General features: G+C 40.2%; 1 protein-coding gene across 1 annotated transcript in view; it reads right to left on the bottom strand.

The window, feature by feature from the left end:
* Window positions 1–6,031: 6,031 nt before the first annotated feature.
* The window catches only part of LOC139757455 (multiple PDZ domain protein-like), a 963,136-nt gene continuing 942,728 nt past the window's right edge, over window positions 6,032–26,439 (bottom strand). Inside the window, exons 47-48 of the mRNA XM_071677982.1 lie at window positions 8,678–8,868; window positions 6,032–8,374 (exon numbers count right to left, since the gene is read on the bottom strand). Of these exons, the coding sequence (XP_071534083.1) occupies window positions 7,945–8,374; window positions 8,678–8,868 (621 nt within the window). The 3' untranslated portion in view covers window positions 6,032–7,944. The remainder of the gene's footprint in view (window positions 8,375–8,677; window positions 8,869–26,439) is intronic.

Raw genomic sequence — 26,439 nt, forward strand, 5'->3', positions numbered from 1 at the left:
GTCATACTTACATTAAATAACCTTACCAACCAGTCAACAATACAGTGACCCCCTTTTTTAATAAATTCCACTGCAATACCATCCAAACCTGCTGCCTTGCAGGCTTTCATCTTCCGCAAAGCTTTTACTGCCTCTTCTCTGTTTACCAAATGATTCTCCATAACCCTTTCTCTTTGCACACCACCTCCACCAAAACACCCTATATCTGCCACTCTGTCATCAAACACATTCAACAAACATTCCAAATACTCACTCCATCTCCTCACATCACCACTACTTGTCATCACCTCCCCATTAGCCCCCTTCACTGATGTTCCCATTTGTTCCCTTGTCTTACACACTATTATTTACCTCCTTCCAAAACATCTTTTTTTTCTCCCAAAAATATAATGACACTCTCACCCCAACTCTCATTTGCCCTCTTTTTCAGGTCTTGCACCCTTCTCTTGACCTCCTGCCTCTTTCTTTTATACATCTCCCAGTCATTTGCATTATTTCCCTGCAAAAATCGTCCAAATGGCTCTCTCTTCTCTTTCACTAATAATCTTACTTCATCCCACCACTCACTACCCTTTCTAATCTGCCCACCTTCCACACTTCTCATGCCACAAGCATCTTTTGCACAAGCCATCACTGCTTCCCTAAATACATCCCATTCCTCCCCCACTCCCCTTACGTCCTTTGTTCTCACCCTTTTCCATTCTGTACTCAGTCTCTCCATGTACTTCCTCACACAAGTCTCCTTCCCAAGCTCACTTACTCTCACCACTCTCTTCACCCCAACATTCTCCCTTCTTTTCTAAAAACCTCTACAAATCTTCACCTTCGCCTCCCCAAGATAATGATCAGAGATCCTCTAGTTGCACATCTCAGCACATTAACATCCAAAAGTCTCTTTCTCACGCCTATCAATTAACACATAATCCAATAATGCTCTCTGGCCATTTTTCCTACTTACATACATATACTTATGTATATGTCTGTTTTTAAACCAGGTATTCCCAATCACCAGTCCTTTTTCAGCACATAAATCTACAAGCTCTTCACCATTTCCATTTACAATGCTGAACAACCCCATGTACACCAATTATTCCCTCAACTGCCACATTACTCACCTTTGCATTCACATCACCCTTCACTATAACCTGGTCTCGTGCATCAAAACTACTAACACACTCAGCTGCTCCCAAAACACTTGCCTCTCATGATCTTTCTTCTTATGCCCAGGTGCATATGCACCCATCTCCATCCACTTTCAGTTTTATATCAATCTAGAGTTTACTTTCTTACACTATCACATACTCCCACCACTCCTGTTTCAGGAGTAGGGCTACTCCTTCCCTTGCTCTTGTCCTCTTACCAACCCCTGACTGTACTACCAAAACATTCCCAAACCAATCTTCCCCTTTACCCTTGAGCTTCATTTCACTCAGAGCCAAAACATCCAGGTTCCTTTCCTCAAACATACTACCTATCTCTCCTTTTTTTGTCGTCTTGGTTACATCTACACACATTTAGACACCCCAATCTGAGCCTTTGAGGAGGATGAGCACTCCCCGCATGACTCCTTCTTGTGTTTCCCCTTTTAGAAAGTTAAAATACAAGGTGGGGAGGGCTTCTAGCCCCCACTCCCATCCCCTTTAGTCACCTTCTACGACACATGAGGAATGCATGTTAAGTATTCTTTCTCCCCTATCCCCAGGGATATAAAAGCTTTCCATTATATTTCAGTTTTACAAATTTTTTAGGGCCTAAAAAATACCCTGAACTAATACCTACAATTTTTAGTATATTTCGGAGGTCTTGTTTTATAATTGGAGAGTATGACTGGAAAATGTGGAGGGGGAAGGTATTTAGGTGTTGATTATATTGTAAATTTTATTCTGATGTACTTTATTTCTATGGTGTTGTCATTGTGAGCTGCTTTGAAGTATCACTGGTAATGAAGAATGGTATGGTTCTTTGTTCATTGTCTGCATTTTCTTATGGTTACGTACTTGTAGAAATCTGGTTGCAAGTCAAGTTTCTTGGATGAGGGCTCTGTAGATGTGCTGTAAGAGTTTTGTGTATGTATATTATGCTACATACAGGATGTATACTTTGTTGCTGTGTTTCTGTGATGTAGTAGGGTTCGTTTGGAAAGAGTGAGATTGATCATTTTGTGCTGATGTTCATTGGGTGTTTATTTTAGAGGCAAAGTGGTTATGTGAGTTTTTAGTTCAAATGGATGCTGCATATCTAGTGCAGTGAAAATGGTACCAGTGAGTGCAGTTTATCTGATGGATTTCTGCCATTAAGTGATTGTGGGTCCATGGTTAGGGATTAATGTCACCATCTTCCATTAGTTGAGAGTATAAGGTTTTTCAGACATTGCTTACAGTTTATGGGTTAGGCACACCTGGTCACCTTTCTCAGTCAGACTATATTTGCTACTACATTGCTCCTACAGGCATTGGCCTTATGCATTTTGGTTCTTTGCTATCTCTTTTTTGCATTCTGGACCTAAGATATAACCATATGACACCATCAGGATGCCTTACCAGTTAGGCAACAACCTCTGCAACACTCTTCAGTGCATCTATGATCTTTGCCCCCCTCACCCACTACATTGTCTTGCTTTAGCTCCTTTTGTTTCAGCTGGTGCCATATTTCTAAAATGGGAAACAGAAGAAGGAGTCACGCGGGGAGTGCTCATCCTCCTCGAAGGCTCAGATTGGGGTGCCTAAATGTGTGTGGATGTAACCAAGATGTGAAAAAAGGAGAGGTAGGTAGTATGTTTGAGGAAAGGAACCTGGATGTTTTGGCTCTGAGTGAAACGAAGCTCAAGGGTAAAGGGGAAGAGTGGTTTGGGAATGTCTTGGGAGTAAAGTCAAGGGTTAGTGAGAGGACAAGAGCAAGGGAAGGAGTAGCAGTACTCCTGAAACAGGAGTTGTGGAAGTATGTGATAGAATGTAAGAAAGTAAATTCTCGATTAATATGGGTAAAACTGAAAGTTGATGGAGAGAGATGGGTGATTATTGGTGCATATGCACCTGGGCATGAGAAGAAAGATCATGAGAGGCAAGTGTTTTGGGAGCAGCTGAATGAGTGTGTTAGTGGTTTTGATGCACGAGACCGGGTTATAGTGCTGGGTGATTTGAATGCAAAGGTGAGTAATGTGGCAGTTGAGGGAATAATTGGTATACATGGGGTGTTCAGTGTTGTAAATGGAAATGGTGAAGAGCTTGTAGATTTATGTGCTGAAAAAGGACTGATGATTGGGAATACCTGGTTTAAAAAGCGAGATATACATAAGTATACTTATGTAAGTAGGAGAGATGGCCAGAGAGCGTTATTGGATTACGTGTTAATTGACAGGCGCGCGAAAGAGAGACTTTTGGATGTTAATGTGCTGAGAGGTGCAACTGGAGGGATGTCTGATCATTATCTTGTGGAGGCTAAGGTGAAGATTTGTATGTGTTTCCAGAAAAGAAGAGTGAATGTTGGGGTGAAGAGGGTGGTGAGAGTAAGTGAGCTTGGGAAGGAGACTTGTGTGAGGAAGTACCAGGAGAGACTGAGTACAGAATGGAAAAAGGTGAGAACAATGGAAGTAAGGGGAGTGGGGGAGGAATGGGATGTATTTAGGGAATCAGTGATGGATTGCACAAAAGATGCTTGTGGCATGAGAAGAGTGGGAGGTGGGTTGATTAGAAAGGGTAGTGAGTGGTGGGATGAAGAAGTAAGAGTATTAGTGAAAGAGAAGAGAGAGGCATTTGGACGATTTTTGCAGGGAAAAAATGAAATTGAGTGGGAGACGTATAAAAGAAAGAGACAGGAGGTCAAGAGAAAGGTGCAAGAGGTGAAAAAAAGGGCAAATGAGAGTTGGGGTGAGAGAGTATCATTAAATTTTAGGGAGAATAAAAAGATGTTCTGGAAGGAGGTAAATAAAGTGCGTAAGACAAGGGAGCAAATGGGAACTTCAGTGAAGGGCGCAAATGGGGAGGTGATAACAAGTAGTGGTGATGTGAGAAGGAGATGGTGTGAGTATTTTGAAGGTTTGTTGAATGTGTTTGATGATAGAGTGGCAGATATAGGGTGTTTTGGTCGAGGTGGTGTGCAAAGTGCGAGGGTTAGGGAAAATGATTTGGTAAACAGAGAAGAGGTAGTAAAAGCTTTGCGGAAGATGAAAGCCGGCAAGGCAGCAGGTTTGGATGGTATTGCAGTGGAATTTATTAAAAAAGGGGGTGACTGTATTGTTGACTGGTTGGTAAGGTTATTTAATGTATGTATGACTCATGGTGAGGTGTCTGAGGATTGGCGGAATGCGTGCATAGTGCCATTGTACAAAGGCAAAGGGGATAAGAGTGAGTGCTCAAATTACAGAGGTATAAGTTTGTTGAATATTCCTGGCAAATTGTATAGGAGGGTATTGATTGAGAGGGTGAAGGCATGTACAGAGCATCAGATTGGGGAAGAGCAGTGTGGTTTCAGAAGTGGTTGAGGATGTGTGGATCAGGTGTTTGCTTTGAAGAATGTATGTGAGAAATACTTAGAAAAGCAAATGGATTTGTATGTAGCATTTATGGATCTGGAGAAGGCATATGATAGAGTTGATAGAGATGCTCTGTGGAAGGTATTAAGAATATATGGTGTGGGAGGCAAGTTGTTAGAAGCAGTGAAAAGTTTTTATCGAGGATGTAAGGCATGTGTACGTGTAGGAAGAGAGGAAAGTGATTGGTTCTCAGTGAATGTAGGTTTGCGGCAGGGGTGTGTGATGTCTCCATGGTTGTTTAATTTGTTTATGGATGGGGTTGTTAGGGAGGTGAATGCAAGAGTTTTGGAAAGAGGGGCAAGGATGAAGTCTGTTGTGGATGAGAGAGCTTGGGAAGTGAGTCAGTTGTTGTTCGCTGATGATACAGCGCTGGTGGCTGATTCATGTGAGAAACTGCAGAAGCTGGTGACTGAGTTTGGTAAAGTGTGTGAAAGAAGAAAGTTAAGAGTAAATGTGAATAAGAGCAAGGTTATTAGGTACAGTAGGGTTGAGGGTCAAGTCAATTGGGAGGTGAGTTTGAATGGAGAAAAACTGGAGGAAGTGAAGTGTTTTAGATATCTGGGAGTGGATCTGGCAGCGGATGGAAACATGGAAGCGGAAGTGGATCATAGGGTGGGGGAGGGGGCGAAAATTCTGGGAGCCTTGAAGAATGTGTGGAAGTCGAGAACATTATCTCGGAAAGCAAAAATGGGTATGTTTGAAGGAATAGTGGTTCCAACAATGTTGTATGGTTGCGAGGCATGGGCTATGGATAGAGTTGCGCGCAGGAGGATGGATGTGCTGGAAATGAGATGTTTGAGGACAATGTGTGGTGTGAGGTGGTTTGATCGAGTAAGTAACGTAAGGGTAAGAGAGATGTGTGGAAATAAAAAGAGCGTGGTTGAGAGAGCAGAAGAGGGTGTTTTCAAATGGTTTGGTCACATGGAGAGAATGAGTGAGGAAAGATTGACCAAGAGGATATATGTGTCGGAGGTGGAGGGAACGAGGAGAAGAGGGAGACCAAATTGGAGGTGGAAAGATGGAGTGAAAAAGATTTTGTGTGATCGGGGCCTAAACATGCAGGAGGGTGAAAGGAGGGCAAGGAATAGAGTTAATTGGAGCGATGTGGTATACCGGGGTTGACGTGCTGTCAGTGGATTGAATCAAGGCATGTGAAGCGTCTGGGGTAAACCATGGAAAGCTGTGTAGGTATGTATATTTGCGTGTGTGGACGTATGTATATACATGTGTATGGGGGTGGGTTGGGCCATTTCTTTCGTCTGTTTCCTTGCGCTACCTCGCAAACGCGGGAGACAGCGGCAAAAAAAAAAAAAAACTTATAAAACACTTGCCTCCATGTTAGGTTAAGTTTTCCTGTTAATGTGAGAGAGAGATATCTTGACACACCAGGGTTTGACAAGGCAACTTCAAATATTAGATAAGGGAATGGTATGTTCCAGACCTTGGGTCCATGCACTTGAGTATGATTTGCACATACATAGGTTAAAGAAAAGTCTTAAAAAAAGTGAATCTTTCAACAATGACTCTATTCATAGCAAGGTAAAGTTCTTTTACTATTGTTACTTATAAGGTTGGCTACAACACTTTTCAAAACATTAACACTTGTTCTAAATGAAAAATGTTTCCTTAAATGCAGGTAGGAAATAAAACAATATTTAATGAGAAATTTTCTTTTTTTTTTATATATTTACTGCCTTATTGCATAGATGATAAAAAGATGTCAATATGAGCTTGGGATGAGACCTGCTTTGAGTTGCCTATACTTCTGAGGCAAATAAATGTTGAATGCTCAGGCCCAGCTGTGGGTTGGTTTCATGGTAATGTTGTGCATATCAAGTAGTTTGCTAAACCACTGAAGATGCAACTTCATATTGAGGTCTTTATGAGGTGAATCATGACTGGAAATTATGCTGATATTGGTAGCCTCTGATCTATGGTATAAGCCAGGTACTCTTGTTGATTCTTTTGTGTTGGCTTTGGGGAAGATTGTATGATTGCAATCTCAGAAATTTCGAAAATACCCTATGGCAGTATACAGTCTCAACATTTTCTTCTGGCAATATTCAAACACTCCTTTCGATTGTTTCAGAACTGCAATACCCTCAGGGACTATTAATAAACAAATAAGGCTCAAGTCCCATATTGCACAGTACTGAATTTATCTTTGAAAGTAAGTATTGATTACAAAATAATGCCCTAATCATGCTTAACCTAAGGTGCCATCATCAGCTTAATCTGATAATGGTTTAAATTGCTCTTCTAAATTCTATAATGAATAATACAACCCTACGAAATTATTGTTCCAGAATCAAGTGGTAAAATCTGTAACAAGAGATAACAGATGCATGGAAACCTGGTTCATCCCAACAAGTTGAATCTGTAGTGCTTGATTGGTCATTTATACATGTACAAAACAATTAAATAGCAAACGATCATAAAATATCTTATTTTAACAATTATACGGATATCACAGTTTGGATTAACCAGGCTTACTGTAATCAAGCAATCAACAACATGAACGGTAGACTCTATGGATAGTGCTCTATTGAAAACAAATGGCTTGAAGCCTGCACATAATACCAATAGGAATCTGATATGCTGTATAGACTTTGCAAAGAATCTACCCAACTAATTTTTCAACTGTATGCACACTATAACAATTATTTAAAGTGTGACACTTCAAAATATTGTATATACACACTGCAATAAAAATTTGTAGGTCTATGTATAATCTTAACTCAGAGAGATGAAAATGATGTGTATTATAAGACATAGTAAAAACTTTGCAACATGTCTTCAGATTTATATACAGCATCTGAAAATGTCCTAATTAATTTGAAATTTAATGTTAATCTTGCAGTCATTGAAAAATAAGTAATATTAATGATTATCTTTTGAATATTGGTGCTATTTTTTTCTTCATCATGAGTTTAAGAGTCAAATATTCCCTATTACACTGTTCCGAATCCTTTTTGAGTGTTTCATTCACGTGTGCACGTCAACAAAATTGGTAGTTGTTAATTTTAACAAAATGAAAATAAAATTATTTGTATGGAAATGACATATGAAACTACATCATTCTCTAAAGGCCACACATTGGTGTAGTATGGAGTGTTCTTGATTTACATAAACAATTTACAGTTGATGAAATTCTCTTACTGTATATGGAGTCTGGTGGTAGGTGTTCGTGTAAGCATATAAAACTGACCATTTTACGCGTTCTTATTCACATGACATTGCAAATAAGCCTTAGATTAGCTGATATACTTTTCTGATGAACAAAAGTTGTTTGTATAAAAAAAAATCAAAGACTTATTAACAAGGTTCATGTAACTGTATAATGTTACATAACTTTCATTCACCACAATTGAGAACATCAAAATTGAAAAACAAAAGGCATTAACTTTTCTATATTACTTAGACGGCAAAATAGTAAGTGCAACTGAACCCCGTGCTTCTTTCAAAATGGCCACTGCATCTGCATGAGTCAACCCTGCAAGTGACTGTCCATTCACTTCCAAAATTTGATCGCCACGTCTTAGGGATCCTTCACGAGCTGCTGCACCACGCTCAAAAACACTTTTCACATAAATAGGTAAATCCCCTAGGTTAGAACCAAAGCCTCCAACTATTGAAAAACCTAAACCATCATCACGTCGTTCTAGCACAATTGTCCTTATGCCCATTGGTTCCTGAGGCTCATGTGGTAGATGTTGTGGTTGTGGTTGGGAAAGGTGATGTGATGGAAGGTGTGTACGAGGAATGGGAACTGGGGGCTCTGTGGGTGGGTTGCTGGAATTGTCTGGAGAGCTGTCACTTATTGTCACTGGCCAGGTGCTGTTCCTGAAATATTGAGCAAAATAAAATGAATCCCATCTTAAATCATCAGAATATTTAATATAGTGAATATGATCAAGAATTTGATACTGTATTTGATACATCCAATTTGAGAATGTACTTATTTTATGGTAATTTCTTATATTAAGCACACATACAAACCTTTACTTCCTGTGGATGCATGTGAACATAAAATAGCATTAGAGAGAATTCATTTATTTATTATTGTAGCATAAGTACAAGAGGGTAAAAAATTAATTGGACTGTTTCATGTAACTTAAATGACAAAATTTCCGTTATTTTACTCACGCATTGTTATTGGAATTAGCTTTCTTGCCCGCCTTAAGACGACCCAACTTCATAGAAACTGATCCTGGTGCACACTTCAGTATAGCAGCAGCTTGTTCTTGGGTTGCTTGTCTAAGATCTTTATCATTGACTTCCAAAATTTGATCTCCTTGCATAAGTCGACCATCACTTTCTGCTACACCACCAGGGACCTGTTAGGTAGAAGGGGATGACTAAGCTAAGATTACAGACCTGTTAAAAAAGATTTGTCATAATTATATATATATATATTTTTTTTTTTTCAAACTATTCGCCATTTCCCGCATTAGCGAGGTAGCGTTAAGAACAGAGGACTGGGCCTTTTTTGGAATATCCTCACCTGGCCCCCTCTGTTCCTTCTTTTGGAAAAGTAAAAAAAAAAAAAAAAAAAAAAAAAAAAAAAAAAAAAAAAAAAAAACGAGAGGGGAGGATTTCCAGCCCCCCGCTCCCTCCCCTTTTAGGCGCCTTCTACGACACGCAGGGAATACGTGGGAAGTATTGTTAATCCCCTATCCCCAGGGATATATATATATATATATATATATATATATATATATATATATATATATATATATATATATATATATATATAATTATTTTTTGATAATTATATATTAATTATATATATATATATATATATATATATATATATATATATATTTTTTTTTTTTTTTTTTTTTTTTTTTTTTACTTTGTCGCTGTCTCCCGCGTTTGCGAGGTAGCGCAAGGAAACAGACGAAAGAAATGGCCCAACCCCCCCCATACACATGTATATACATACGTCCACACACGCAAATATACATACCTACACAGCTTTCCATGGTTTACCCCAGACGCTTCACATGCCTTGATTCAATCCACTGACAGCACGTCAGCCCCGGTATACCACATCGCTCCAATTCACTCTATTCCTTGCCCTCCTTTCACCCTCCTGCATGTTCAGGCCCCGATCACACAAAATCTTTTTCACTCCATCTTTCCACCTCCAATTTGTTCTCCCACTTCTCCTCGTTCCCTCCACCTCCGACACATATATCCTCTTGGTCAATCTTTCCTCACTCATTCTCTCCATGTGCCTAAACCATTTCAAAACACCCTCTTCTGCTCTCTCAACCACGCTCTTTTTATTTCCAAACATCTCTCTTACCCTTACGTTACTTACTCGATCAAACCACCTCACACCACACATTGTCCTCAAATATCTCATTTCCAGCACATCCATCCTCCTGCGCACAACTCTATCCATAGCCCACGCCTCGCAACCATACTACATTGTTGGAACCACTATTCCTTCAAACATACCCATTTTTGCTTTCCGAGATAATGTTCTCGACTTCCACACATTCTTCAAGGCTCCCAGGATTTTCGCCCCCTCCCCCACCCTATGATCCACTTCCGCTTCCATGGTTCCATCCGCTGCCAGATCCACTCCCAGATATCTAAAACACTTTACTTCCTCCAGTTTTTCTCCATTCAAACTTACCTCCCAATTGACTTGACCCTAACCCTACTGTACCTAATAACCTTGCTCTTATTCACATTTACTCTTAACTTTCTTCTTTCACACACTTTACCAAACTCAGTCACCAGCTTCTGCAGTTTCTCATATGAATCAGCCACCAGCGCTGTATCATCAGCGAACAACGACTGACTCACTTCCCAAGCTCTCTCATCCCCAACAGACTTCATACTTGCCCCTCTTTCCAAAACTCTTGCATTCACCTCCCTAACAACCCCATCCATAAACAAATTAAACAACCATGGAGACATCACACACACACACACATATATATACATATATATATATATATATATATATATATATATATATATATATATATATATATATACTCCCACCACTCTTGTTTCAGGAGTGGTGGGAGTATGTGATAGAGTGTAAAAAAGTAAACTCTAGATTGATATGGGTAAAACTGAAAGTGGATAGAGAGAGATGGGTGATTATTGGTGCATATGCACCTGGGCATGAGAAGAAAGATCATGAGAGGCAAGTGTTTTGGGAGCAGCTGAGTGAGTGTGTTAGTAGTTTTGATGCATGAGACTGGGTTATAGTGATGGGTGATTTGAATGCAAAGGCGAGTAATGTGGCAGTTGAGGGAATAATTGGTGTACATGGGGTGTTCAGTGTTGTAAATGGAAATGGTGAAGAGCTTGTAGATTTATGTGCTGAAACAGGACTGGTGATTGGGAATACCTGGTTTAAAAAGAGAGGTATACATAAGTATATGTATGTAAGTAGGGGAGATGGCCAGAGAGCGTTATTGGATTATGTGTTAATTGATAGGCGCGTGAAAGAGAGACTTTTGGATGTTAATCTGCTGAGAGGTGCAACTGGAGGGATGTCTGATCATTATCTTGTGGAGGCGAAGGTGAAGATTTGTAGAGGTTTTCGAAAAGAAGAGAGAATGTTGGGGTGAAAAGAGTGGTGAGAGTAAGTGAGCTTGGGAAGGGGACCTGTGTGAGGAAGTACCAGGAGAAACTGAGTACAGAATGGAAAAAGGTGAGAACAAAGGACATAAGGGGGAGTGGGGCAGGAATGAGATGTATTTAGGGAAGCAGTGATGGCTTACGCAAAACATGCTTGTGGCTTGAGAAGCGTGGGAGGTTGGCAGAGTAGAAAGGGTAGTGAGTGGTGGGCTGAAGAAGTAAGATTATGAGTGAAAGAGAAGAGAGAGGCATTTGAACAATTTTTGCAGGGAAATAATGCAAATGACTGGGAGATGTATAAAAGAAAGAGGCAGGAGGTCAAGAGAAAGGTGCAAGAGGTGAGAAAGAGGGCAAATGAGAATTGGGGTGAGAGAGTATCATTAAAGTTTAGGGAGAATAAAAAGATGTTTTGGAAGGAGGTAAATAAAGTGTGTGAGACAAGGGAACAAATGGGAACTTCAGTGAAGGGGTCTAATGGGGAGGTGATAACAAGCAGTGGTGATGTGAGAAGGAGATGGAGTGAATATTTTGGTTTGTTGAATGTGTTTGATGATAGAGTGGCAGATATAGGGTGTTTTGGTCGAGGTGGTGTGCAAAGTGAGAGGGTTAGGGAAAATGATTTGGTAAACAGAAAGGAGGTAGTAAAAACTTTGCGGAAGATGAAAGCCAGCAAGGCAGCGGGTTTGGATGGTATTGCAGTGGAATTTATTAAAGAAGGGGGTGACTGTATTGTTGACTGGTTGGTAAGATTATTTCATGTATGTATGACTCATGGTGAGGTCCCTGAGGATTGGCAGAATGCTTGCATAGTGCCATTGTACAAAGGCAATGGGAATAAAAGAGTGCTTAAATTATAGAGGTATAAGTTTGTTGAGTATTCCTGGTAAATTATATGGGAGGGTATTCATTGAGAGGGTGAAGGCATGTACAGAACATCAGATTGGGGAAGAGCAGTGTGGTTTCAGAAGTGGTAGAGGGTGTTTGGATCAGGTGTTTGCTTTGAAGAATGTATGTGGGAAATACTTAGAAAAGCAAATGGATTTGTATGTAGCATTTATGGATCTGGAGTTGATAGAGATGCTTTGTGGAAGGTATTAAGAACATATGGTGTGGGGGCAAGTTGTTAGAAGCAGTGAAAAGTTTTTATCGAGGATGTAAGGCATGTGTACATGTAGGAAGAGAGGAAACTGATTGGTTCTCAGTGAATGTTGTTTATGGATGGGGTTGTTAGGGAGGAAAATGCAAGAGTTTTGGAAAGAGGGGCAAGTATGCAGCCTGTTGTTATTTGAGAGAGCTTGGGAAGTGAGTCACTTGTTGTTCGCTGATGATACAGTGCTGGTGGTTGATTCGTATGAGAAACTGCAGAAGCTGGTTACTGAGTTTGATAAAGTGTGTGAAAGAAGAAAGCTGAGAGTAAATGTGAATAAGAGGAAGGTTTTTAGGTACAGTAGGTAGGATTGAGGGACAAGTCAGTTGGGAGGTAAGTTTGAATGGAGAGAAACTGGAGGAAGTGAAGTGTTTTAGATATCTGGGAGTGGATTTGGCAGCGGATGGAACCATGGAAGTGGAAGTGAATCATAGGGTGGGGGAGGGGGCGAAAGTTCTGAGAGCGTTGAAAAATGTGTGGAAGGCAAGAATGTTATCTTGGAAAGCAAAAATGGGTATGTTTGAATGAATAGTGGTTCCAACAATGTTATATGGTTGCGAGGCATGGGCTACAGATAGAGTTGTATGGAGGAGGTTGGATGTGCTGGAAATGAGGTGTTTGAGGACAATATGTGGTGTGAGGTGGTTTGATCGAGTAAGTAATGAAAGGGTAAGAGAGATGTATGGAAATAAGAAGAGCGTGGTTGAGAGAGCAGAAGAGGGTGTTTTGAAATGGTTTGGTCACATGGAGAGAATGAGAGAGGAAAGATTGACATAGAGGATATATGTGTCAGAGGTGGAGGGAATGAGAAGTGGGAGACCAAATTGGAGGTGGAAAGATCGAGTGAAAAAGATTTTGAGTGATTGGGGCCTGAACATGCAGGAGGGTGAAAGGCGTGCAAGGAATAGAGTGAATTGGAGCGATGTGGTATCCTGGGGTCGACGTGCTGTCAATGGATTGAACCAGGGATGGGAAGAGTAAACCATGGAAAGTTTTGTGGGGCCTGGATGTGGAGAGGGAGCTGTGGTTTCGGTTCATTATACATGACAGCAAGAGATTGAGTGTGAACGAATGTGGTCTTTGTTGTCTTTTCCTAGCACTACCTCACACACATGCTGGGGAAGGGGGTTGTCATTTCATGTGTGGTGGAGTGGCGACAGGAATGAATAAGGGCGGATAGTTTAAATTATGTACATGTGTATAAATGTATCTTCTGTTTCCCCTATTAGAAAGTTACAATACAAGGGGGGGGAGGGTTTCCAGCCCCCCGCTCCCGTCCCCTTTAGTTGCCTAAAGGAAGAGTGGTTTGGGAATGTCAGGGATTAGTGAGAGGACAAGAGCAAGGTAAGGAGTAGCACTACTCCTGAAATAGGAGTGGTAGGAGTATGTGATAGAGTGTAAGAAAGTAAACTCTAGATTGATAAGGGTAAATAAAGTTTTACCAATATAAGAGATAGGTGATTATTGGTGCATATGCACCTGGGCATGAGAAGAAAGATTATGAGAGGCAAGTGTTTTGGGAGCAGCTTAGTGAGTGTGTTTGTAGTTTTGATGCACGAGACTGGGTAATAGTGATGGGTGATTTGAATGCAAAGGTGAGTAATGTGGCAGTTGAGGGAATAATTGGTGTACATGGGGTGTTCAGTGTCGTAAATGGAAATGGAGAAAAGCTTGTAGATTTATGTGCTGAAAAAGGACTGGTGATTGGGACTACCTGGTTTAAAAAGAGAGATATGCATAAGTATACGTATGTAAGTAGGAGAGATGGCCAGAGAGCATTATTGGATTACGTGTTAATTCGTAGGCGTGTGAAAGACTTTTGGATGTTAATGTGCTGAGAGGTCTAACTGGAGGGATGTCTGATCATTTTCTTGTGGAGGCGATGGTGAAGATTTGTAGAGGTTTTCAGAAAAGAAGAGAGAATGTTGGGATGAAGAGATTGGTGAGAGTAAGAGAGCTTGGGAAGGAGACGTGTGAGGAAGTACCAAGAAAGATTGAGTACAGAATGGAAAAAGGTGAGAAGAAAGGACGTAAGGGGAGTGGGGGAGGAATGGGAAGTATTTAGTGAAGCAGTGATGGCTTGCGCAAAAGAAGCTTGTGGCATGAGAGGCATGGGAGGTGGGCAGTTAGGGTAGTGAGTGGTGGGATGAAAAAGGAAGATTATTAGTGATAGAGAAGAGAGAAGCATTTGGACGATTTTTGCAGGGAAATAATGCAAATGACTGAGAGATGTATAAAAGAAAGAGGCGGGTATAAAAGAAAGAGGCAGGAGGTCAAGAGAAAGGTGCTAGAGGTGAAAAAAGGGCAAATGAGAGTTGGGGTGAGAAAGTATCATTAAATTTTAGGGAGAATAAAAAGTTGTTTTGGAAGGAGGTAAATAAAGTGTGTAAGGCAAGGGAACAAATGGGAACTTCAGTGATTGGGGCTAATGGGGAGGTGATAACAAGTAGTGGTGATGTGAGAAGGAGATGGAGTGAGTATTTTGAAGGTTTGTTGAATGTGTTTGATGATAGAGTGGCAGATATAGGGTGTTTTGGTCGAGGTGGTGTGCAAAGTGAGAGGGTTAGGGAGAATGATTTGGTAAACAGAGAAGAGGTAGTAAAAGCTTTGCGGAAGATGAAATCTGACAAGGCAGCGGGTTTGGATGGTATTGCAGTGGAATTTATTAAAAAAGGGGGTGACTGTGTTGTTGGCTGGTTGGTATGACTCCTGGCGAGGTGCCTGAGGATTGGCGGAATGCATGCGTAGTGCCATTGTACAAAGGCAAAGGGGATAAAGGTGAGTGCTCAAATTACAGAGGTATAAGTTTGTTGAGTATTCCTGAGAAATCATATGGAAGGGTATTGATTGAGAGGATGAAAGCATGTACAGAGCATCAGATTGGGGAAGAGCAGTGTGGTTTCAGAAGTGGTAGAGGATGTGTGGATCAGGTGTTTCCTTTGAAGAATGTATATGAGAAATACTTAGAAAAGCAAATGGATTTGTATGTAGCATTTATGGATCTGGAGAAGGCATATGATAGAGATGCTCTGTGGAAGGTATTAAGAGCATATGGTGTGGGAGGAAAGTTGCTAGAAGCAGTGAAAAGTTTTTATTGAGGATGTAAGGCATGTGTACTTGTAGGAAGACAGGGAAGTGATTGGTTCTCAGTGAATGTCAGTTTGCGGCAGGGGTGTGTGATGTCTCCATGGTTGTTTAATTTGTTTATGGATGGGGTTGTTAGGGAAGTGAATGCAAGAGTTTTGGAGAGAGGGGCAAGTATGTAGTCTGTTGTGGATGAGAGGGCTTGGGAAGTGAGTCAGTTGTTGTTCGCTGATGATACAGCACTGGTGGTTGATCCAGGTGAGAAACTACAGAAGCTGGTGACAGTTTGGTTAAGTGTGTGAAAGAAGAAAGCAAGGTTATTAGGTACAGTTGGGTTGAGGGACAAGTCGATTGGGAGGTAAGTTTGAATGGAGAAAAACTGGAGGAAGTGGTGTTTTAGATATCTGGGAGTGGATTTGGCAGCGGATGGAACCATGGAAGCAGAAGTGGGTCACAGGGTGGGGGAGGGGGTCAAAAGTTCTGGGAGTGTTGAAGAATGTGTGGGTGAGAACATTATCTCGGAAAGCAAAAATGGGTATGTTTGAAGGAATAGTGGTTCCAATAATGTTATTTGGTTGCGAGGCTTGGGCTATAGATAGAGTTGTGCGGAGGAGGGTGGATGTGTTGGAAATGAGATGTTTGAGGACAATATGTGATGTGAGGTAGTTTGATCGAGTAAGTATTGAAAAGGTAAGAGATGTGTGGTAATAAAAAGAGTGTGGTAGAGAGAACAGAAGAGGGTGTTTTGAAATGGTTTGGTCTCATGGACAGTGGCACTATGCATGCATTCTGCCAATCCTCAGGCACTTCACCATGAACCATACATACATTGAGTGTCCTTACCAACCAATCAACAACACAGTCACCCTCTTTTAATAAATTCCACTGCAGTACCATCCAAACCCATCGCCTATAATGGGTGTGTGTGTATGTATACACTGACTGATATGTATATGTACGTGTATATATATACGAGGGGAAATAATGGGACTTTCTTTGTCTGTTTCCTAGCACTTCATTGCTAATGTGGGAAACAGTGATCAAGTATAAAAAAAAAATAATAATATAACTGATTGCTGTTTCCTGCATTAGCCAGGTATCGCCAAGACGTAAAGAAAGACCCATCCACTCCTATACATACATGTACATAGATATGATGATCATGCTCATCCGTGATGAGAGTATGGAGGTGAAATTGCACTTCAGCAGTTCATACAATTATATTTAACGTGTAATTTTTCTATACATGTGGTATAACATGTTTCGTGTAGACAATCCACCTCATCAGGTGCCAGTAATTATCAAAGTTATTTAAATCACACTTGCTTCCTTCTGTCCAACAGCAGTCTGCTTTGTCTTGTCATAACCCTTGTAAGGGAGAGTTATTAAGGTGGGGTCAGGTGGTGGGGGGTTGACCTTGGTAGCTGGGCATTTTTTGAACAACTTTTATGTTTTCATGTTTTGTCAATTCTCGTATAATGATTTGGTTAATGCTAGGATGGGCTTTAAAGTTGCCTGGTGACACATTAAAGTTATTATTAGCAATTATGACATTACACGTGGCATAATCAATAGAGGGGTATGATGTAATGGATTCTCCCATATACTTTTTACCCTTTTTTTCAATGGTTTTCTCTTCCACAAATAACCAAATGCTTATACAATGATGACTCAGCATTGCATTAATCCACATACTTCAATTCTGCAGCTCCTTCTCTCACTTGATCTGAATCTCGTCTTGACACAGCTTCCTCAACAAACTCAGATTTGGACAAGATATCTCAGTGGGGTAGATGAAATCTACTTTAAAGTTCAATGCCTCCAAGACCCAGTTTCTACCCATTTCTCTATAGAAAACTCCTCACAACTCTTGTAATTCCACATCTTAATTCAATGAGCATACTTGTTATTACTGTAACATCTAATCTTCCTTGGTATCCTCTCTTTATGGAAATAGCAAAATCTGCCTCTAAGAAACACTATTCACAGTTTAGATGTTGAAACTACTCTTCTAAACAATTGGTACATTTATTCAAAGGATTGAGTTCTCCTTGTATGGGTGGTTCTAGCTCTGCATCTTTACTTGACAGAGTTGAGCTGAAAGTAATTCGACTTGTAAACACTCCCAGGCAAACTTCCAAACTTAACCCTCATGACCAATGCCACACTGTTGATTCACTTTCCCTCTAATATTACAGGTATTACTTTGTTTTTGCTTCCAAGAACTGGCTGCATGTGTGACCCCCAACACCATGCAGATGCATCACATGATTATTGTTTGGCTTTATATCTTTCCAAATAACTATGACTTGCAATATTTTAAAAGACAAGTTTTTAAGTTTCTCCAAAATTCATAGATACTGTTCTTTTTGTAATCCTCTGTGTTTCAGTCAGTGAAGACCTGGCCTTGATGTGGACTTTTTTTGCGACTGGAGACTTTAGAAGAAGAAAAGAAAACGTTCTAGGAAATTTCAGTAAATACTCTGGGAGAAGCTTCAGTCAAGACCTGGCCTTGATGTGGACTTTTTTTTGCGACTGGAGACTTTAGAAGAAGAAAAGAAAACGTTCTAGGAAATTTCAGTAAATACTCTGGGAGAAGCTTCAGTCAAGATCTGGCCTTGATGTGGACTTTTTTTTGCGACTGGAGACTTTTAGAAGAAGAAAAGAAAACGTTCTAGGAAATTTCAGTAAATACTCTGGGAGAAGCTTCAGTCAAGACCTGGCCTTGATGTGGACTTTTTTTTGCGACTGGAGACTTTAGAAGAAGAAAAGAAAACGTTCTGGGAGAAGCTTCAGTCAAGACCTGGCCTTGATGTGGACTTGTGACTGGAGCCTGAAGAAGAAAGCATTCTAGGAAATTTCACTACTCTGGAAGAAGTTGGATCATTTTGGAGGTTCATGCAAAATAAAGTAAGAACTGACATTTTATTTAACCCCTATATATATATATATATATATATATATAAATAGGGGGGGGGGCATTTTATTTAACCCCCATCTTTATATATATATATTTATATATATATATATATATAATGAAACTGGCATTTTGTTTAACCCCTATCTATATATATATTATGATATATTATATATATATATATATATACCTATATATATATTATGATATTGGCATTTTGTTTAACCTATATATATATATATAATGAAACTGGCATTTTGTTTAATCCCTATCTTTATATATATATATATATAATGAAATTGGCATTTTATTTAGCCCCTATCTTTATAAAAGTAAAATATTTGTGTATATATATATATATATATATATATATATATATATATATATATATATATATAAAATTGGCATTTTGTTTAACCCCTATATATATATATATATAATGAAATTTGCATTTTATTTAGCCCCTAATCTTTATAAAAGTAAAATATTCCCATATTTCTGAAATGTTGACAGAGAAAGCTTGTACATGTTGAAATAGCTAATTTTCAAACTGCAATATGCCCTGAGGCTATTACACAAGTTTAGCTTTTTGACCAAATTTTGGAGTAAAGATCTACTGCCATTTGTTAATTGAGAGAGACTTACAACTTTTCACTCCAAACCATTAAAACATGCCCTGGGGCTATTATGCCAAATTTTGGGGCAAAAATGTGCTGCCATCTATTGAGAGAAATTGACAACTTTTTACTCCAACATGCCCTGAGGCTATGACACAAGTAACCCCCTTTTTGATGACCAAATTTGGGGTAAAAAATGTTTGTGCTGCCATAGTCACAAATTTTCACTCCGTCATGCTCCGAGAGTATCACAAAAGCCTCGCTTTTCAAGTTATGGGGTTTAAAAAAAAGTGTGTTGCCATGTGTTGACACATTGGCAAATTTTCACACTCCAACATGCCCTGAAGCAATTCTGCGTCAGATTTTTTTAACACAAGGCATAATAAGGTACACGTGCTGCCATCTGATGAGAAAATAGCAGTAATTTTATTCATCGACATGCCCCCGAGGCTACTACACAAGAGTATTACGAAAAAGGCACAGCAAAAATAGAATATTTACAGATGATAATGCGTTGCTTGCTGAGTGAAGAGGAGTTACGAAAGGTTGTATATGTGTTTAAGCATATGCAATCAAACGTAAATACTACTAAAAGTAAAGTAATAGTGTTTGAAAGGAAAGAAAGTCAATGTATAACTTTTCCAAAACCCTACAGAATGAAAGTGAACTAAACTGTTACAAGATGTTGGAGCAAAAACACTGAATTTAAATATTTAGGAGCTGTCTTGGGTTAGTCTACTGATGTGGAAGAGTAGAGGTGTAAGTATGGAAGTGAAGACAGGATTAAGAAACAACATAATCCTCCCTACCTTATCTAAGCAGCTAAAACATGGACATGGAATGAGTCATAGGTAAGGAAAGGAGCATATGGTATGACAATATGGAATGAAGAAAGAAATAAGCAGGTTTGGTAGGGAATGAATTCTGGAGTGGCTGAAATGTAATACTTGGAAGTGGTTTGCACATGTGAAAAGGCTGGAAGTTTAAGAGTGTATGATAGCAAAATCAGAGAGACCTGTGCGAGAAAAAGACCACCTATGACACAGAGAAACAGAATGGAAGAGAAATGGTGGAAGAACGTGAGAAATGGTGAATACAAGAGGGGACAGCAATAAGCGGAATGGCCTCCCCTTTGATGCGAGTTCCCAGAAGGAATGGGTATGTACATAGACAAATTTATTTATCAATTCAACTTTAGGAAACTGGCTGAAAGGCTACAATACCAGCTCTGTATGGTCATATCCTCTACCAGGTATCTAAAATAAATGGGGAAATGCATGGTGAATGGATGAGGTTAGATATGCTAAAAAGAAATAAAAAGGCCTATGGCAGTCTCTTCATATGGAGTATACCAGTGGAAGTTCAGCAAAGGCCTTGGGGTAAATACAAGGTGTGTAAGCAGAATGTAAGTTGAGAGAGGAAAGCAGAGTACATAAAGATTCCGGAAGAGAGTCAAGTCAAAAGTTTAGGGAAAACAGGAAATCGTAGTGGAAGGAGGTGAAACATGAAAGAGGTGGATATAAGATGAGCTGTAAAAGTAAAAAGTAAGTATGGGGTGTTGCTGAATGAAAGGGAAGATGAAAAAGTATTTTCGAGAACTGATGAATGTGGGAGAAGTTGTTTTATGATAGGATGGAAAGAAAAAAAGGATACAAGTGCAAGGGCCTCTGCAAGAAGGGACGCTGGTTAAATGGGCAATAATGAGTTCGAAGGTAGGAAAAGTACCTGGAGTGGATGGGATTATGGTTGAAATATTGAGGTATAGAGGAGAAAGCACTTAATACTTATTTTAGCATGGAAGCAGAAGGTTGTGCCTGAGGATTGGGTGAAAGCTATTATTGTTCCTATATTCAAAGAAAAAAAAATGCTACGGACGTATGCAGCAATTCACCAAGAAAGTGTATGCTACAGGATTTTAAGAAAGGCAGGGGTGTGCATCAGATTACAGAGAATGTCTTGAAAAGTATCTAGAGATAAAAATAGCTGTATGCAGCTTTTACTGATATGGAAAAAGCATATGAAACTGTCAAGTGGAATCCTTTATGGGATGTGTTATGGATATGGGGAACAATTCTTGGATGGTGTTAGCCTTTTGAAGAGTGAAATGAGAGTTGAGCAAAAGTTCTGGCACACATGTTGTGTAAGGATGTGTGATGTCGCTGTGGATGAAGTTATGAGATAAAAGCACAGCTAGGCAAAAAGGGTGCAGAGATGAAGTGTGCTGGTGAGGTATGGTGGCTACTGACAAGCCAAATGACACTGTGTTATGACCTGAGAGTGGAAAGGAGTTACAGAAGGTTGAATTGTTTTTTATGATGTGTTTGAGTGTTAGGTACTGAAGGTAAACATGAGTAAAAGTAAATTAATGAAGTTTGAAAGTTAACAACGAAAGTGTAGTTTTTGCTAATCCCTACAGTGAGAGAAGAAAATGTACTACTATGTAATAGATATGGGGGAAGAAAGAATGAACTAGAGGAGACTACAAGTAAAAACAGATCTAGAATATTGGAGGATGGTCAAAACAGTCTGGAACATGGGTTGGGTGGAACATGGGTTGGGTGGTATATAATTTGCTTTGTCATCCATTCCTGTTGCTACCCCATCCCACAAGAAACAGCATCGCTACACCCTGCTTCAGTGAGTTAGCATCAGGAAAACAAACACGTAAGACCACATTCATTCACATCCAGTCTCTAGCAGTCACATGTAATGCACCAAAAACCTGTACATATTACAGATATAAGATACATATTATTTTTCATGCATATTTGCCATTTCCCGTGATTGCAGGGCAGGGTAAGGAACAGATGACAGAGCCTTTGAGGGAAAAATCCTCACCTGGCCACCTTCTCTACTCCTTCTTTTGGAAAAGTAAAACTGAAGGGGAAGATTTCCAGCCATCTGCTCCCACCCCTTTTAGTCACCTTCTATGACATGCAGGGAATATGTGGGTAGTATTCTTTCTCCCCTAGCACAAAGGCTAATAATACATCCATAATATATTATAGTATAGGATACACTGTCTCTGTATCCTAGAAAATGGCTTGAAATACAATGGAAAGTTTGGAGTTTCAGTGGTTATTTTTCAAGTGACTTTATATCTGCATATATATTCACTTATTCATATTGACTCTGTACCCTTGAAAATGACTTGAAATATTGTGGAAAGCTTGAAGCAACTGAAGGGGAAGTGTTGCCCAACTCCATCAGGTCGATCTTTTTAAAAACAAACACCTCAGTTGTGCCGGGACCTTTTAGTTTTTTGGACAATTCTGGAGCCTTGCTGCCTCCGGAAACACTGCGCTGGAGTTGCCCTCTACCATTGGCCTGTCAAGGGTGAGGCACAAAAGGCTAAGAAGCAGTACCAGAGTCTACTAGTTATGCTGAGGAGTAAAGGACACGAGCTAGTGAGGGTAATGGTGCCAAATGTAAATGGGATGATTGGAGTAAGTAAAAGGAGGGAGCTTGTGAAGAAGTTAAAAAGTTATAGCATGGATGTGCTGATGATTGGGGAAACCCATATCCTTGGGGAGAGTGTATAGAGTAAAAATGTAAATGATGAGTGCAACTCATGGGAGGAGTGGTATGGATGGGAACAAATGAAAATTACAGAGAAGAGGGAAAACGAACACATGCAGTGCCACTATTACCAAGATGAATGGCATGAATCAAGAATAACATTGGTGAAAGGATAGATAAGATCTGAAAAGTATGCATGGGTATGTTTATATGCCCCTGAGAATATGAAGACTGTATGAAGTAAGGATGAAATGAGGTGTTTCTGGAAAAATTTGAATGACTATAAAAAGTTTTTTGAATAAGAGAAACATGGTTGTACCAAGTGATATTAATGAGAAAGTGGGATGTGATGAAATTAAGTGAGATAGTAAATGGGGAGTGCCTGAAGTAAATGTGAATGGAAGTTATCTTGTGGATGTATGTGTTGTGAGGGGTTTTATTCCTTGCAATCACTACTTTTCAGCAAAAGATTATCCTTGAGTATACATGTATAAGGAATGATGGAAGAGAAGGCTTTCATTGACTATGTAGCAGTCCATGAAAGACTAAGAAAGGTTGTGCTAAGTACTATATATATATGTGTATATGACTGGATGGGCCATTCTTCATCCGTTCCCTGGCACTACCTCACTGACACAGGAAACAGCAGGGTAGCGACAAGAATGAATGAAGGCAAGTAAGTATGTATATGTACATGTGTATGTCTGCATATGTGGCTGTTTATGCACGTATATATACGTGCATATGAGTAGATGGGCCATTCTTCATCTGTTACCTGGCACTACCTCTGACACGGGAAACAGCAATTATGTATAGTAATAATAATAATAATAATATACATATGGGGAGGGGAGGGGGCGAAAATCCTAGGAGCCCTGAAGAATGTGTGGAAGTCGAGAACATTATCTCCGAAAGCAAAAATGGCTATGTTTGAAAGAATAGTGGTTCCAACAATGTTGTATGGTTGCAAGGCGTGGGCTATGGATAGAGTTGTGCGCAGGAGGGTGGATGTTTGAGGACAATATGTGGTGTGAGGTGGTTTGATCGAGTAAGTAATGTAAGGGTAAGAGAGATATGTGGAAATAAAAAGAGCATGGTTGAGAGAGCAGAAGAGGGTGTTTTGAAATGGTTTGGGCACATGGAGAGGATGAGTGAGGAAAGATTGACCAAGAGGATATATGTGTCGGAGGTGGAGGGAAAGAGAAGTGGGAGACCAAATTGGAGGTGGAAAGATGGAGTGAAAAAGATTTTATGTGATCGGGGCCTGAACATGTAGGAGGGTGAAAGGCGGGCAAGGAATAGAGTGAATTGGATCGATGTGGTATACCGGGGTTGACGTGCTGTCAGTGGATTGAATCAGGGCATGTGAACCGTCTGGGGTAAACCATGGAAAGTTCTGTGGGGCCTGGATATGGAAAGGGAGCTGTGGTTTCGGGCATTATTGCATGACAGCTAGAGACTGAGTGTGAACGAATGGGGCCTTTGTTGTCTTTTCCTAGTGCTACCTTGCACACATGAGGGGGGAGGGGGATGGTATTCCATGTGTGGCGGGGTGGCGATGGGAATGAATAAAGGCAGACAGTGTGAGTTGTGTGCATGGGTATATATGTATGTGTCTGTGTGTGTATATATATGTGTACATTGAGATGTATAGGTATGTATATTTGCTTGTGTGGACGTGTATGTAAATACATTGTGTATGGGGGTAGGTTGAGCCATTTCTTTCGTCTGTTTCCTTGCGCTACCTTGCAAACACGGGAGACAGCGACAAAGCAAAATAAATAAATAAAAATATGTATATATATATATATATATATATATATATATATATATATATATATATATATATATATATATATATATATGCCTGGGGATAGGGGAGAAAGAATACTTCCGACGTATTCCCTGTGTGTTGTAGAAAGCGACTAAAAGAGGAGGGAGCGGGTGGCTGGAAATCCTCCCCTCCCGTTTTTTTAATTTTCCAAAAGAAGGAACAGAGAAGAGGGCCAGGTGAGGATATTCCCTCAAAGGCCCAGTCCTTTGTTCTTAACGCTACCTCGCTGATGCAGGAAATGGCGAATAGTATGAAAGAAAGAAAGAATATATATATATATATATATATTATTATTTTTTTTTTTATTATACTTTGTCGCTGTCTCCCGCGTTTGCGAGGTAGCGCAAGGAAACAGACGAAAGAAATGGCCCCCCCCCCCCATACACATGTATATACATACGTCCACACACGCAAATATACATACCTACACAGCCCTCCATGGTTTACCCCAGACGCTTCACATGCCTTGATTCAATCCACTGACAGCACGTCAACCCCGGTATACCACATCGCTCCAATTCACTCTATTCCTTGCCCTCCTTTCACCCTCCTGCATGTTCAGGCCCCGATCACACAAAATCTTTTTCACTCCATCTTTCCACCTCCAATTTGGTCTCCCTCTTCTCCTCGTTCCCTCCACCTCCGACACATATATCCTCTTGGTCAATCTTTCCTCACTCATTCTCTCCATGTGCCCAAACCACTTCAAAACACCCTCTTCTGCTCTCTCAACCACGCTCTTTTTATTTCCACACATCTCTCTTACCCTTACGTTACTCACTCGATCAAACCACCTCACACCACACATTGTCCTCAAACATCTCATTTCCAGCACATCCATCCTCCTGCGCACAACTCTATCCATAGCCCACGCCTCGCAACCATACAACATTGTTGGAACCACTATTCCTTCAAACATACCCATTTTTGCTTTCCGAGATAATGTTCTCGACTTCCACACATTCTTCAAGGCCCCCAGAATTTTCGCCCCCTCCCCCACCCTAAGATCCACTTCCACTTCCATGGTTCCATCCGCTGCCAGATCCACTCCCAGATATCTAAAACACTTCACTTCCTCCAGTTTTTCTCCATTCAAACTCACCTCCCAATTGACTTGACCCTCAACCCTACTGTACCTTATAACCTTGCTCTTATTCACATTTACTCTTAACTTTCTTCTTCCACACACTTTACCAAACTCAGTCACCAGCTTCTGCAGTTTCTCACATGAATCAGCCACCAGCGCTGTATCATCAGCGAACAACAACTGACTCACTTCCCAAGCTCTCTCATCCCCAACAGACTTCATACTTGCCCCTCTTTCCAAAACTCTTGCATTTACCTCCCTAACAACCCCATCCATAAACAAATCAAACAACCATGGAGACATCACACACCCCTGCCGCAAACCTACATTCACTGAGAACCAATCACTTTCCTCTCTTCCTACCCGTACACATGCCTTACATCCTCGATAAAAACTTTTCACTGCTTCTAACAACTTTCCTCCCACACCATATATTCTTAATACCTTCCACAGAGCATCTCTATCAACTCTATCATATGCCTTCTCCAGATCCATAAATGCTACATACAAATCCATTTGCTTTTCTAAGTATTTCTCACACATCCTCTACCACTTCTGAAACCATATATATATATATATATATATATATATATATATATATATATATATATATATATATATATATATATTTTTTTTTGCTTTGTCGCTGTCTCCCGCGTTTGTGAGGTAGCGCAAGGAAACAGACGAAAGAAATGGCCCAACCCACCCCCATACACATGTATATACATACGTCCACACACACAAATATACATACCTACACAGCTTTCCATGGTTTACCCCAGACGCTTCACATGCCCTGATTCAATCCACTGAAAGCACGTCAACCCCGGTATACCACATCGATCCAATTCACTCTATTCCTTGCCCTCCTTTCACCCTCCTGCATGTTCAGGCCCCGATCACACAAAATCTTTTTCACTCCATCTTTCCACCTCCAATTTGGTCTCCCACTTCTCCTCGTTCCCTCCACCTCCGACACATATATCCTCTCGGTCAATCTTTCCTCTCTCATTCTCTCCATGAGCCCAAACCATTTCAAAACACCCTCTTCTGCTCTCTCAACCATGCTCTTTTTATTTCCACACATCTCTCTT

Source organism: Panulirus ornatus, chromosome 26 (assembly GCF_036320965.1).
Source record: "Panulirus ornatus isolate Po-2019 chromosome 26, ASM3632096v1, whole genome shotgun sequence".
NCBI classification, from domain to species: Eukaryota; Metazoa; Arthropoda; class Malacostraca; order Decapoda; family Palinuridae; genus Panulirus; species Panulirus ornatus.